The 15,903-nt window shown below is 48.7% G+C and overlaps 1 protein-coding gene across 1 annotated transcript in view; it reads left to right on the top strand.

Moving 5' to 3' along the window:
- Nucleotides 1-15,464, top strand: part of Arhgap40 (Rho GTPase activating protein 40) — a 44,378-nt gene extending 28,914 nt beyond the window's left edge. Inside the window, exons 6-15 of the mRNA XM_008849577.1 lie at nt 1,123-1,288; nt 5,055-5,146; nt 5,621-5,698; nt 6,010-6,169; nt 8,295-8,377; nt 9,378-9,581; nt 11,394-11,534; nt 12,797-12,966; nt 14,193-14,242; nt 15,373-15,464. Of these exons, the coding sequence (XP_008847799.1) occupies nt 1,123-1,288; nt 5,055-5,146; nt 5,621-5,698; nt 6,010-6,169; nt 8,295-8,377; nt 9,378-9,581; nt 11,394-11,534; nt 12,797-12,966; nt 14,193-14,242; nt 15,373-15,464 (1,236 nt within the window). The remainder of the gene's footprint in view (nt 1-1,122; nt 1,289-5,054; nt 5,147-5,620; nt 5,699-6,009; nt 6,170-8,294; nt 8,378-9,377; nt 9,582-11,393; nt 11,535-12,796; nt 12,967-14,192; nt 14,243-15,372) is intronic.
- Nucleotides 15,465-15,903: the final 439 nt, after the last annotated feature.

Here is a 15,903-nt window from a genome sequence, read left to right on the forward strand (position 1 = left end):
AGAGAAGAGAAGAGAAGAGAAGAGAAGAGAGGAGGGAGGGTTGGTTTTGACTCACAGTTCTAGTGATTGTAGCCCAAGATCAGATGGCATCATTGCTCTGGCATGGCAGAGAGGGTCCCACAGTCCCCTTCAAATTGTAGCTAATAGCACTACCCTAGGGACTAAGGCTTTAACACAGGGCTCTTTGGGGACACTCAGCAGCTAAACTATTGCAGAAATGGAACTGTCATTAGTCCCATTTTTTCGGATGAGAAAATTAACATCAAAGCAAGTAAAATCACTCGTCTGAACTCACAGGGCAAGACAGCATTTGAATTCATGAAGTGGGGTTCACAGCCCATGCACTATATTTTAACCACATTTATAAACTACAACATGGAAGAGACTTGCCTCTGTAAATAAAATGGAGAGCACTTGAAAAAGATATCAGCTGACGGCCTCCACATTCACAGGAGCACGTGTGCTCATATACCAGCATACACATGTGCATCCACAGACATGAGAACATACATGCACACCACATCCATGAGCAAAACCAGAACAAACAAAACGATGGAATGATTCCATCTCCTTTGAGGGCTTTCATGGGACACTGGAGGGCGAACTAAGAGAGCTGCTTGCAGAACCCCATATGGACTCTAGAGGGCGCAGCGGAGCAATATTCATTTTCCCCTTTCTCACTATTCTTGGGAAGAGAAACTATGTCTTTCTAGGTCAAAGGTAGGGTCAGAAGGGCGCGGGAGCTTCCAGGGGCAGTGGGGCAAAAGAGACTAGGAGTGAAGACAGAGGCCCACGAGGTGATCTCTCTCCTCCAGGCTCTCTTGTTGGATTGCAGGTAGTAAAAACAACTCCATTGCAAAGTGCCTGGTGCAACGTTCCCCTTAGGTCTTTTTACACTGGTAAAGCAATCTGGGGTGGGCACTGATTATTGCTCCAGGTGGGGAGTCAGGCTCAGAATGTCACAAGCTGGTAACAGGCAGAGCTCAGACTTGAATCCAGGTTGGACCCTGACTCTGGACCTTACCCACTCTGCTCTTCCTCCCACCCAAATGCCTAGTCATGGGTGCGCCTCAGTACGCCATCTTCCACCCTGCTTGACAAGTGGTCTTCACTTCTACCTAGAGTTTCAGAATCCCCAAAGGCAGACTGGGTGTGACCAGGATAGGAGACTTGTCTTCCAGTGACATGAAGAAGATCCCTCCCTTGGCCCTGATAGAGCTGACTGCACTCTGTGATGTCCTGGGCCTGGATCTGAAGAGGAGCAAGGCTGGGAAGTGGAAAGGCCCAGGTGAGCGGTCTGCACCACACACTGGGCCACAAGCCAGGCTGACCCCTGAGCTCCCTGCCACCCTCTCTATCCACCCACTTTGTCATATGAACTTGTACAGCCTGCCCCACCAAGAAACACCAAGAAACGTTTGACTTCTGTTCTGTTGACTGTGGGTTTCTTTCTGCATGTGAAAACAATTTCTAGCCAGGTGTAGTGGTATGTACACCTGTAATCTCAGCACTCAGGAGACTGAGGCAGGAGGATCACAAATTTCAGGCCAGCTTGGACTACATAGTAAGATCCTGTCTAAAGAAACAAAACAGGTGATCTCTGTGAGATCTAGGTCAGCCTGGTCTACACAGCAAGTTCCAGGCCAGGTAGTGCTACAAGGAAACCCTGTCTCAAAAACAAAACAAACAAACAAACAAAATAACAAAGCTCAACAACAAAAAGAAAACAATTCACACTCATTTTTCTGTATTCCCATTTGAGTAAATATAGTAAAATACAAAAAGGAAAATACATTTCAGACATAAGCACTGTTAACTTTCAATGTGCTGTCTTCTGTGTGTGTGTGTGTGTGTGTGTGTGTGTGTGTGTGTGTGTGATTTAAATCTAGATTCTGCACGTGAGAGAAAGCACAGGTATTTGTCTGGGTCTGGCTTATTTCACTTAACATGATGATCTCCATGCACTTTCCTGCACACAAGATTTTATTCCCATCTAAGTCTGAATAAAATGTCATTATGTATGCACTGAATTTTCTTTATCTCTACATTTGTTCATGGACATGTAGGTTGGTTCCATATCCTGTCATGACCATTACAGCATAAATATGGGTGTGCGAGTATCTCTGCTGTGTTCGTGTAGTGTCCTTTGCCTGTCTTATGGTAGTTCTGCAGGTTTTTGATGAACCATCATGGGTTTTCCACAGTGGGTGCACCAGCTTACATTCCCACCAGCAAAGTTCCCTTTCCCCCACATCTTTGCCAGCACTTGCTGTCACTTATTTTTTTTTTTTTTTATGACAGCCATTTGGTTAGGAGACATCAAATCTCAATGCAGTTTTAATATGCATTTCCCTGATGATTAAGGATGTTGAACTTTTTTTTTATATTTATAAACTATTTTTATTTCTTCTTCCTTGGGGAACTATCTAATTCATTAACTCATTTATTGGTTTTACGATTTAGGGAGTGTTTGCTGTTTAATATTTGGAGTTCTTCTTTTTTTTTTTTTTTCTTTTTTTCAGGTCTGAGGACTGAACCCAGGGCTTTGTGCTTGCTAGGCAAGCACTCTACCACTGAGCTAAATCCCCAGCCCCGTATTTGGAGTCCTTTATTTTAGATATTAATCATTCGTTGGATGTATAGTTAGCCAATATTTTCTCTCATTCTGTAACTGTGTGGTAATTGTTCCCTTTGCTGTGTGGAAGGTTTTTAAATTTATTTATTTTCATTTTATATATAGGAGCATATTGCCTGCACGTGTGTAAGTGCACCCATGTCATACAATGCCTGGGGAGGCCAGAAGAGGGCGCTGGATTCCCCCTAGAACTAGAGTTATGAACCATTGGTAGCCGCCATGTGGGTGCTGGGAACCAAGCCCCTCAGTACTCTTAAACACTGAGCCATTTCTCCAGCCTCCTGTGTAGAAGATTTTAAATTTAATTTCATCTGCCAATTCGTGGGATTAATTCCTTGCTATTGAAGTCCTTTTTAGAAAGTTCTTGCCTATGTCTGTATCTTGAACTGTTTTCCCATAACCGTTTCAAAGTTTCAGATCTTACATTAAGCTCTTTGATCCATTGTGAATTCATTTCCGTGAAGGGTGGGAAATAATGGATCTAGTTTCATTCTTCTACGTGCGGAGATCAGTTTCCCCAAAACCATTTGCTGAAGATGCTTCCTTTCTCCAATGTATGTGTTTCTACCTTCGTCAAAAGTTAAATGACTGCAGCCATGGCTATCTGACTTTATTTCTGGGTCCTGACCCTATTCCATTATTTATATGTCTGTTTCTGTGCCACAGTTTTGTTATTATGGCTCTGTGGTACAGTTTAGATCAGGTATTATGACGCTTCCAGAATAGCTTTTTTTTTTTTTCGGTTTTTTTGAGACAGGGTCTCCCTGTAGCCCCAGCTGGCCTGGAACTCACTATGTAGACCAGGCTAGTCTTGACTCACAGAGATTCACCTGCCTCTGCCTCTAGAGTGCTGGAATCAAAGGCATGTACCACCATGCCCAGCTCAGAATTGCTCTTTCTACTTAGGATTTCCTTGGTCATTCTTGGTCTTTTGTGTTTCTATATGAATTTTAAGATCGATTTTCCTAATTCTGTGAAGAATGTCATTGGAATTTTGATAGGCATTGTGTTGAACCTGTAATGTAACTATTTTTTATGATATTTATTCTGCTAATTCATGAGCATGAGAGGTCTTTCCATCTTCTAATGTATTCCTCAATTTCTTTCTTGAGTGTTTTGAAGGAAATCATGTTTCTTAATCACTACACTATTTTCTATTATATGAATATATTTAACAGTTTTGCTATTAATGGACATTTATTATGCCCACGTTTTCCCTGCATAGCCACAGTTATTGTACCTAGCAGTTTGAATGGACCTGTTCTTTTTAAAATTTTATTTATTTACTATTTTTATATGTATGAGTGTTTTGCTTGAGTGTGTGGAAGTGCACTGCATGTATGCAATGTCCACAGAGGCCAGAGAGGGCAATGGATCCCACATCTGTAATTGGAGTTATAGACAATTGTTAGCTGCTATGTGAATGCTGGGAACTGCTATGTGGATGCTGAGAACTGAATCCAGGTCCTCTGAAAGATCAGCCAGTACTCTTAACTGCTGAGCTATCTCTTCAGTTTCCTAAGTTTTTTTTTTTTTTAAAGACATATTTATTTTTTATCTGTGTGTCTGTGTGTGGGTCTGTGCCTGTGAATGCAGGTAATTGTGGAGGCCAGAAGAGGGCATTGGATCCCCTGGACCTGGAGTTACAGGTAGTTGTAGGCTGCCCAATGTGGGTGCTGGGAACCAAACTCAGGTCCTGTAAAGAATAGCAAAGCTCTCTTAACCACTGAGCCATCTCTCTGACCCCCTTTTTTTGTTGTTTTGAGACCAATTATCACTGTGTAGCTTAGGTTGGCTTCCAGCTGTCTTCCTGCTTCAGCCTCTAGAGTGCTGGGATTATAGGCATGAGCTCAGGTGCCCAGCTCTTAGCTCTGGATGTATGCCACCTTTAAGAGCATATGGATGTGCTCTTCTCACTGTCTCACTGTCAGCATTATGCATTGCTGCTTTCCCTTTATTTCTTCAAAGACAAGGGGGTGGTCCGTAAAAGAGGTCCAAGGACAGGTCTAGAGAAGACCAGTGAAAGAAGGAACAGAAGAGAAGGCAGGGAAGGGTTTTCTTTCTGGGAAGACCTTCAAGCCAGGGTGGCAGAGACACCTGGTAATCCATTTCTAGGGCTTGGCTGGTGCCTGCAGGCTAGGCAGCTCTGCCCTGGACTGTAGGCACACACTGTGCCAGCGTCCCCAGGGCAATGAGACATTTCCCTTTTAGTTCCTCCTTATCAGGAGGAAGGGCTGCGTTGAGACACACCTCAAATCATTGCTGCTGAGGCCGGATGCTCTCCTCAAGAGATTTGGACACTGCTGGTTCAGCCACTGTCCAGGGATCTTGGTCCTGATTCCAGTCATCTGGCAGCTCTCACTGGGCCAGGTCCAAGAGTCACTTGAAACACACCTTCTGCCCTTCTGACTTCCTGCAGACACCGGCCTTTTCGGCGTGCCCCTTCACAGCCTGCTAGAAGCTGACCACAGAGTCCTCCCCAGCACCCGGGTCCCACTGCTCCTGCAGGCTGTAAGTCAGTCCCCAGCTTGGGGCTCCTTAGCCAACGAGAGCTGACTCTGAGGGTCACTTGAGGGGAAAGAGCCTGAGCTTTTGCTAGCTTAGAGACCTGGGTGCATTTTGGGGCCTCTTTGAGCCTCCCTTTCCTCCCTTTCAGTATGCATGGGGTGGAGTTCTAAACTCCTTTGATTGACCATCAAATGAGAAAACTTATATGAAGTCCTCAGTTCACAGAGGCAGTCAAGAGAGCTCAGGTGGGCATAGGGTATAACTCGGGTAGAGCGTTTGCCCAGCATGTGCAAGACACAGGTTCCATCCTCAGAACTACAAAAAAACAATAACAAAAGATCGTATTCTTATTTGAAGAAAACCCTTCTACGACTGTCCTCTTCCTGGTTTTCATGGAAGAATGAGAGACAGACACAACCTGTGTGGCTCCCGCTTGCATGTGGTGGCTGGTTTGAATGTTGTTTTTTTCTCTCATAGCTCCTGTCCTGTTTGGAAAAGAGAGGGCTGGACACAGAAGGCATCCTCAGAGTGCCTGGATCCCAGGCCAGAGTCAAGGTAATATAATGTCTGACTTCTACCCCATCCAGGCTGCCTCACCTCTGAGCCCATGTGTGGGCCTGTGTGAGGAGGGATCCCGGGGGATGGAAAGTAGTCCATAGAGCATCGTGGTTCAGAGTGCACATCCCACACTGCCAACACCTGTTGAATGGAGTGCTGCACCATCCAATCTCCATAGCAACTTTGTGAGGGAGGTGCCCCTATTGTCCCCGATCCTGCAGGTGAAGACACTGAGGTCCAGGCAGGTGGGAGAGTAGCTTAGAGAGGAGCTGTGGGCAACTTCTCCCTGGCGGCTCCCCTTCCTCTAGGGGCTAGAACAAAAGCTGGAGAGAGACTTCTATGCCGGCCTCATTCGCTGGGACGAGGTTCATCCCAATGATGCATCCGACCTGCTCAAAAGGTTCCTCCGGAAGCTGCCAGCACCTCTGCTCACGGCTGAGTACCTCCCGGCCTTTGCAGCAGTGCCCAGTGTGTGCCACATCCCCGGGCATGTGGAAGTGGGGTGGGGAGCCCCTGGCCTTAGTGGAGAGGGGAAGGGGTGTGAAGACAGGACTACCTCTTCCAGAAATGTCTTGTCTTTGGGGATAGCGAGTTGATGGAACAGGAAGTGTGTTTGCACGTGAGTGTGAGAACATATGTGTGCATACATGAGTATGTGTGTGGTGTGTAGCAGATGTATGCTTTGAGTGACAAAGAAGGAGAAGTTGAGCAGGGGGCTGAGACCTTGGATACTTGGACATCATTAGCCCTTACAATAATGAGGGACTAGTTGCTCTCAGTTCTCGGTTTTAATGTTTTTATTACATTTTATTTGTTTATTTTGTGTGTCTTGGGGCACACATGCCATGGCACACATGTGGAGGTCAGAGGACAACTTTTGGGAGGTAATTATTCTCTTCTTCTATCATGTGGGGCCTTCAGTTCTTGACATCCGTGGGGTGGAGCTTATCAGGCACATCTATCTATGGACACCCATATATGTGTATGCCTTTCTGGCTATGTGCATGTCTGCAGGTCAGCATGTGTTATCAGACACCTCTGTGTTATACACACATACACACATCCTAAGTATGTAAACACAGGGAAGCCCCCCTTTCTCTCTCTCTCTCTCTCTCTCTCTCTCTCTCTCTCTCTCTCTCTCTGTCTCCAAAAAAGATTCAAGGTGAGGCAGGGGAGATGGCTTAGTTGGTAAGGTGCTCAACACACAAGCCTGAGTCTGACCTGAGTTCAGATCCCTAGCACCAATGTAAAAGCCAGGTGGGGCTGTGAGCCTCTGTACTCTTAGAGCAGGTGAAACAAAGACAGGGGGATCCCTGGGACTCACTACCCAGCCTAGCCAATTAGTGAGCTCCGGGTTCAGTGAAAGCCTCTGTTACACACACACACACACACACACACACACACACACGTACACACATGTACACAAAGGTAGAGGCCAGGTGGCACATGCTTTTAATCCCAGCACTCAGGAAGCAGAGGCAGGTGAATCTCTGTGAGACCGGGGCCAGTCTGGTCTACATAGCGAGTTCTAGGCCAACTGGAGCTACAAGGGAGACCCTGTCTGAAAAGAAAACAAAACAAAAACCAAAACTGAGGAAGACACCCTATCTGACATTCACCTCTGGTCTCCACGCACACACACTCAGGCCATCTGAAGTCCACTGTCCACAGCAGGACCCTAAGAGTTCTGCCCTGCCTTTGAGTCTCACAGCTTCATTTGCAAACATGCATCAGGTCAACCACTCCCACACTTTCTAGAAGACTTGGTTCCTTCCTAGGTTCTGACCTGCCTCCTCCTGGGACCCTCCCGAGAGGCACCTATGGAGGAGCATCCTTCCTTCTTCAGTCTGTCTCCTCATCCTCTGAGTCCAGTGCTCTCTGACTAGAAGTGGTTTCTCACACACCACAAATGTGAGAGTCTCAGGAGGGCCCCTGGCCTGACATGCGGTATGCCCTTCTCCCCCTGGAGACCCTGACCTTCCTTTTCAACCCTATCTCCTAAGGGTGTCATGAAACCTTCCATCCATGACAGGTGAGCTACCCATGTTTCCTACCAGGGATGACTTGCTGGCCTTGGCATAACTGACCCTGGGCGGTGGCTCAGCACAGTGTCTGTCTGGGGATGTACGTATGTGGGTGCACACGTATGAGCATGCGTGCTTGCTTTTCACTATAGTGAACTTCATTCTTTTTAAAATTTATTTATTTTTATTTTATGTGTATGATTATTTTGCCTGCATGTATGTAAGTGCAACACATGCATGCAGTGTCCATGGAGGCCTGAAGACGGCGTAGGATCCCCTGGAACTGGAGTTACAGAGGGCTGTTAGCTGCCATGTGGGTGCTGGGAACCGAATCTGAGTCCTCTGCAAAAGTAGCCAGTGCTCTTACCTGCTGAGCCATCTCTCCAGCCCCCTATAGTAAACTTCTTGGCCAGTACTGGCTGGGCTTCTTGAGCAAGTGTTAGCTAGGAAGCAGTTGCAGACCTTGTGGGAAAGGGCCTGCTGGGCTTTCCAGTTCTGAATTTCCCCAGGGAGAGGCTAGATCAAGGAGGGGGTATCCCTGAGCTCCACCCTCCCTCCCTCCTCTGTAGGCATCCCTGACCTGAGGCAGCGCCTACAGGCTCTCCACCTGCTTATCCTCCTCCTGCCAGAAGCTAACAGGAACACCTTGAAGGTAAAAGTCCATGTCCACCTCTCATGCCTCAGGCACAGCGCTGGCCTTTTGTTCATCCCTTCATACCACAGCCATGCCTAGGCAGGCCTTGCCAGAGGATCCCTAAAAAAAAGCAGGAGAGTCTTCTGAAAGCAACCAAATCTCAGTGGTTCAGGCATCTGACAAGCCTGGTATACAGGGAAGACAGGGAACAAGCTCAGGACCACTCTTTGACTGACTCTCTTCTCTGAGGCTTCCCTGAACCTTTGATGTGTCAGGCCTTGGGCACCTCAGATGGGGCTAGAGCACTCAGCTCCTTCCACACTCAGCTGATGGCTGTCTTTTTCAGTTGTGGGAGGCATGATGTGGTGCTAGTGTTCTGTAGGGATCCAGCTTGGGAGCCTGTCCCCTCAGGGATCCACACTGTGTCTTCTAGGAGCAGGTGCTCTGCCTTGGCTTGGCTCCCTGCTCCTCACCCCCTGGCTGTTCTTGGGTTGGACCAATGGCCTGTAGAGTGAGCCTGTGAGGGGCCTGTGGTCTTCTTCTCCAACGCCTACCTCAGTGAGCTGGCAAACACATGGGCGGGGTTAACTGCTGGACCAGGAGCACAGCATACTCAATAGATGGTAGTTATAATCTTCACCCCTTTCCTGCCCAGCATCTGTTTCTCAACCCTTTCCTTTGGAGTTTGGGTGGGTCCAGACTCCAGAAGCGAGGAGCTGTCCTGGGCACACTAGGAGAAGGCCCACATTCTAGACTTGAGGTTCTTTTGTACCTTGAAGTTGAAGTCTGACACAGGGGCAGAGGGAGAAGGGAGAGAGTTTCGGTTTATATTTTTCAGAGCAGGAAGTGGGGACCCAGAGAAGTCACAGAGTGGGCTGGTGGCAGAGCTGGAACTGAGACCTTTCCCTGCCCCCAACTCCTTCCAGGCATTCCCACTGGGTGCAGAAGGGTGTTCTGGGATGGGTGGGAAGCCCTGAGCTGTGCTGGGATCATAGGCAGGGTTCGTGTCCTTCCCTAGGCACTCCTGGAATTCCTCAGGAAGGTGGCCGCCCAGGAGCAGCACAACAAGATGGGTCTGTGGAATGTTTCCACAGTGATGGCCCCCAATCTCTTCCTGCCCCAAGGGCGGCCCCCTAAACTCCCCAAGGGTGAGAAGCAGCTGGCAGAGGGTGCAGCTGAGGTCGTGAGCATGATGGTGCACTATCAGGATCTGTTCTGGACGGTGAGTGCTAGAGTGACAGCGAGCCAAGGGCAGGCTGTCCATCCCAGGTTCCACAGCCCTGCTCTCCCTGTGCAGCTGCCAGCTACCTCCTGTCTAAATCATGGGCACCATCTTTTCATGTGCCTGGTTAGGTCTTTTCATAGAACCCTGCCAAACTAGGCAAAAACCAGTATTTTCTTCCTTCCCTGCATTCAAATCTAAGATGTCTGTACTTTCTATCTCTACAACCACATCTGTCACCTCTCAGTCAACCCACAGTCCTCTCTGGTCTGCTGTTTTGTACCCCACCCCACCTCCTGGGTTTAGTAGATATTCCTTGCACTCCCAGGGAGAGTACCTTAATATCTGTGCTTAAATGATGTAGAGAGGGTCCGTGGTTTGAGGCTCAGAAACATAGGTTCTGCCTAAGAGGGACCAGAGATAGATAGCAGAGTTATTCCTGCCCCCACCATGAGCTTTGCCCTGAAAACAAGCAAGGGAGGAGGGCAGCACCTTTGCATCCATCCATCCATACATTCATCTACCTATCCAAACACGCACCCACCATCCATCATCATTTTACCTACATACCCATTCATCATTTACCCATTCATTCATCCATCCATCTGACCATTACCCATCCACTCATATACCCACTCATTTACCATCCATCCATCCATCCATCCATCCATACATCCATACATCCATCCATCCATATAGCCCTCCATCCATCCATGAATTAGATTTCTAATTCCACGCCCCAGCAAATGAAGCCCTCTCGGAATGGTCCCAGCTCCTCTCATCCCACCAGACACTCTTCTGTGTCCTGATTGCACCAAAGTGCATCTGCTTCCTCAAATGCATCCTGGGCTTCTTGCCTCTAGGTTTTTGCTCATACCTTCCACTCTACCTTGACTTCCCTTCCTTTTTCTCAAAAGGCAGAGCTTGGTACCCTCTGTTCATTCTTTAAGGCTAAGTTCAGAGTTAACTTTTCTGCTGAAAGATCCTAACCCCCCCCAACTCCCACAATTCCTTTTCCTTTGAACTCAGCCTTCTGAAGTAATATTGTTACTAAAACATAGTGAGTTATAATTTTTTGTGTGTATGGGTGTTTTGCCTATATGTGTGCCTGGTGCCTCAGGAGGCTAGAAGCAGGTTCCAGATCCCCTGGAACTGGAGTTCTGTATAGTTGTGAGTGACCATGTGGGTACTGGGAACCGAACCAGAGTCCTTTTTAACACTTCAGCCATCTCTCCAGCCCCTACAATTTTTTTTATTGTAGGAATTTCTTAATTCGAGAGATTCCCTAAATATCCTTTTAAAAAAAGTTTCAGACAGTGCAGATGTAGACAGCATCATGGGAGAAGTCTCCTTCACCTTCCTCCCATTTCTTTCTTAGGCTCACAGGCCCCACAGTCTGTCACAATTCAGGAAAGAACTAGCGGTCCTGGGGGCCCCTGGAGCCTGCAGCTTAGTTGGACTCTGAACAAGGCCCGGCGATCTGCAAGTCCTAGGACTCCCCCAGGCCCACTACTTGGACTTCTCAAAGTAGAAGGCCAGTTCAGGTGTTTTGGGGGACAGTCCTACCTGGTGTGCTGATGAGCAGCTGTTCCATAGAGCAGAACCATCCCGAAGCCTCAGGGCCTGAGTCCCCTACCCGAGGACCTTTTGAACCTAAATGTCTACCTTCCTTCCCTCCAAACTAGTTCTCCCTCCCACTAAAAGGAGTCAATGTCCGAGCCCTGTGTGGGAGCAACCGCAGCATCCTGGGGGGACTTACCTGCCTCTTGCCCCAGCAGCCCAGCACCCATGAGACCTGTTTCTTCCTGTCAGGTCGCCTCTTTCTTGGTAGCCCAAGTGCGAAAACTGAACGACAGTAATGGCCGTCGTTCCCAGCTCTGTGATAGGGGCCTCAAGACTTGGCTACGGAGGACACACCTGGACAGGGGCAAGGCGGGGGACGGACTCGAGGTGGTGAGTGTCCCCACCCCCAGGCAGATGGCGCAGAGGACTGAAGGTGGCAGAAAGGCACTTGTGGGTAAGAGGTGGGATGCTCCCCAGTTCTTCAGGTAAGCGGACTAGACTGCATAACCATCTTCGGACACCAGGGGGCACCCGCGTCTCATCTCAGCGGATAGGAGGTGCAAAACCCCAGGACTGAGGGATGGGGAGCTGGCCTGGTATGGGAGTCTCCTGAAAGCTACCTACCTGCCCTGCTTGTGTGTCTAGGTGGGAAGGGGGTCCGGAAAGTGAATGGGGTGTTTTGTGAGGTGAGGGGTGTGGAAGAAGGAAAGAACCTTCCAGAAACACAGAGCAGAGAGCAATCCTGAACACAGTTCCTTAGGGAAATCTAGAACAGAGGACTTGACACTACTAAGTGTGTGTGGGAAGTGAGAATATGTGAAGGAATGTGTATCGGCATGTGTGTGACTATGTGAGTGTGGTGTGTGTATGGATGTGTGAGTGTGAATGTCAGCATGTGTGTGTGTGTATATGTGTGGTGTGTGTGTATGACTCTGTGTATGTGAGCGTATGTATGTGTGAATATGTGAGTGTGGTATGTGAATGTGTGAGAGTGCCTGTCAGCGTGTGTGAGTGTGACTCTGTGTGTGAGTGTATATGGTATGAATGTAAATGAGTTTTGTGAGTGTTGGTGTGGGTGTATATGAATGTGTGTGTGTGGTGTGTGAATGTATGTGTGTCAATATGTGTGAGTGTGGTATAAGTGTATGTCAGTGTGTGTATGAATGTGTTAGAGTGTGTGTCAGTGTGTGTATATATGGTAGTGTGTGAGTTATGGGTATGACAGTGTGTGTATGACTCTGTGTGTGGTGTGTGTGTATGTCAATGTGTGTGTGACTGTGTGTATGAGTGTGTATGGCAGCGTGTATGTATTTGTGTGTGTGAGTGTGTGAGTGTGTGTATGAGTATTTGTGTATGTGAGTGTGCAGGTGATGAGCTGACACGAGCCTGTGTGTGTGTACATCTGTATGTGAGTCACATGCTGTCCTGGGTGTATAAGGACATGTTCTCATGCATTTCCACATCTGGGATGTGTGTACATGTCTGGGCTTGTGTATATATGTGGTATGTATGTATGCATTTTGTGATCTTTTTGTGTGTATGAATACCGGTCTACATATACATGTGGGGATGTTTATGCACATAGTGAATTTCAGGCATACAGCTCTCTCTCTCTCTCTCTCTCTCTCTCCTTTCCCCCTCCCCCATCTCAGACTCCCAAAGTGGCAAAGATCCAGGTGACCTTGCCTAGCAAGGATATCCTACAGGTTCCTCTGAATCCCAGCACCAGAGTGACCCACGTCCTGAAGCTGTTCATAGAGTCCCTCAGCCCTGGGTCACAGCGTGAAGAGGGCAGTGAGAACGGGGACAGCATTCTCTCAAAGTAAGGGCCGCCTCCTGGCAGGACCCTCCCCTCTCCTCTACAGGGTGTAGGGAGGGTCAGCACCTTCCAGCTGAAGGCCATGGGCGGAGAGGGGCCACATGTGCCCTTGGCTTTCCCTTTCTTGGTGGTCACAATGCGTTCTCCAAATAATGCATCCAAATAATGATGCAAAAGACTCATTTCTGATTTTAATACGTTTAGTAAATGGTAACTATAGGTTGGGCACGCTGTGGAATGCTAGAACAGCAAGGAAAAGGGCCACCGGAGGGCTGGGGAGGCGGCTCAGCAGTTATGAGCATATACTGTTGAAGAGGACCCAAGATAACTTCCCAGCACCTTCATTAAGTGGCTAACAACTGTCTGTAACTCCAGCTCCAGGGGATCCAACACCTCTGGCCTCTGAGGGCACTTACACTGGTGTGTACACACTCCCCTCACAGACACACATGCAAACATGTAACTAAAAGTAAAAGTGTTTTTTAAAAAGAGCCAACAGAGGTTCTAGCCCTACAGCCACATGTGGAAAAAAGACAGACATAAATCAAGTTGTCACAAGTAAGTAGCAAGTTACAAACAGTATTGGATTTTATAAGAAAAATATGGACCAATGTGAGACACCTGATGTAGACTGAGGAGCAGGCCTCCAACCATAGAACACTGTATGTGCAAAGGTCCTGAGAAAGCTGAATCACAGCATGGCCAGATGGGCCAGTGGCACAGACACCTTCAGAATGTCAGTCTTCACCAAGTGTCTGGTCCAGTTCTTTTGATACAGAGAAACCAAGGCCCAGAGAGGTGAAAGGCATGTCCAAAGCCACAAGGCAAGTCAGGGGTAGATCCTAGAACTGAACTGGGGGTCTCCACAATTACCATTGGACAATGGTAATGCAGTGATCCTTGGATCATACTTATCACACACACTCATACAATACCCATATTCCATCTTGATGCAGAGTCTGCCTCTCCATCTGTCACCCCATCCTACCCTTATCCTGTCTAGCAGGAAGGGGCCTCGCGGCAGAGGCCCCAGGGCTGGTCTTCCCCCGAGACTGTCGTACTGTCCGGCTGCCTCTCCCTATCCCTGGGTGCTGGCCTCCTGTGATGGCTCCAGCTTTCTCAGACAGTTCCCTCTCCCTACTGGGATCACAAATCCCTAAGGACCTGCTTACAGACTGGAGCTTGCAGCCTCCAGGAGAGCCCAGCTTGTTTTTTTCTCTATCTTACAGTAACACGGAGCTGGCCAAATTTCTCTTCTATGAAGTTGGAGGGAACATTGGTAAGTTCCCCTGTGGGAAGTGAGTCACAAAGCCAGGGTCCCTGGAAGCTTTTTGACCTTGAAAGCTCAGGCTGAACCTTCCCTTCAGGCCTCTCTTCTGCAACTGGTAGACCCCTGCTGTGAGGTTCAAGGTGAGCCTTGGCGGAAGTCTTCTGTACCTGCACTTCTACATGGCCCTGGTTGGAAGAGAAGGCAGATAGGTTTCTAGTGTGAAGATTGTCAGTGCCACTACGGATACTTAGAGGACACGAAGAAGAGGGATCTCTGCACAGGCCAGGCTGTGGATTGCTTTAGGAATGCTGTAGGCCTGCCAGCAGCTAGCTCTAAGGGTCATTGCTCTGTGGGAACTGGGGACAAGCCAGAAGCCTCAAACTTGTGTGGCACATCAGAATCACCCACACGGCTGTGACGACTGGGCCTTAAGCACACACATTTATAACAAGTTCCCCCATGTGGCTAAAGCTGCTGGTCTAAGGACCCCCCTGTGAGAGCTACTGGTCAAGAAGTAGAGGCCAAGACAAGGCCCAGAAGTTTACCATGGCTGAAAAAAGCCACTTGTGAAGCTGGATGTGGTGGTACACGCCTTTAATTCCAGCACTTGGGAGGCAGGGGCAAGCAGATCTCTGTGAGCTCCAGGCCAGGCTGGTCTACAGAGTGCCAGGACAGTTGGGACTACAGGGAGAACCTGTCTCAAAAACAACAACAAAGCCTCTCTCAGCTCCACTGGATCACCCTGGCCCAGTGTGTGTGTGTTGTAATTTTAAGGGAGAAGGAGGACCTGGCCCAAAGTGGTTTCTCTGTTCCCAGGAGTGTGACAGCTCCCGGTCTGGGGGTGAGATGGGAAAAATGGAGCTCAAGCTGCAGCAGGCTTGGCCCTCGAGGGGCAGCAGCGGGGAAGGAGGCTGGTTTTGGCATCTCTGCTGTGGCTACCTGTGTAAGAAAGGCCTAACTTTCTGGCAAAGAATCCTCTACCAGTGGAGGTCACTATTCTAGAGAAAGGGGTAGCTGTGAGCCACAGCAACCAAGGCCCCCACAGCTGGAGGGTGGTGCCCTGCGCGCTGAGGGACTCTGGGAAAGGCAACCACATTTTCAGTCACATCCTCAGACTCTGGGCTCCCTTCTTCCCACAGGTGAACATCGCCTGGACCCAGATGCCTACCTCTTAGATCTCTACCGTGCCAACCCCCATGGAGAGTGGGTCATTAAACAGAGCCCCACTTAAGCCTTAAACTCTAAGGAACAGCCTGGGATGCCTGGCATGGGAACAGAGCTGTGCAGGGGAAGGGCTGGGTCTTCCTCCAAGTCCTCCTTCCCAGAAAATACCTTTTAGATGCCAAACAGGACCCAGAGCTGGACTGGACCCTCATCATCCTAACCACGCACACACAGCCCCAGAAGACACCTCCCAAGGCACCTGAATCTCCACAGGGTTTTTGTTCACAATTCCCAGACCAGAGGAGAGTAAAAACTACAGCACTGTTCTCAGGAACAGGTGGGGGATCTCCAGAAAGCATTGCTTTGGAGGCAGCTCCACAGTCTGGAGTGGGAAAGCACTGTGACCGTGAACAACCCCATATCTTCTCTGAGACCCTAAAGATGTGAGCAGAGGCTGTGGCTATGGACAACTCAGGAAGAACTGGACAGATGACCAGCTTCCCTTT

This window comes from Nannospalax galili, unplaced genomic scaffold (genome assembly GCF_000622305.1).
Source record: "Nannospalax galili isolate Female #2095 unplaced genomic scaffold, S.galili_v1.0 scaffold765, whole genome shotgun sequence".
Lineage (NCBI taxonomy): Eukaryota > Metazoa > Chordata > Mammalia > Rodentia > Spalacidae > Nannospalax > Nannospalax galili.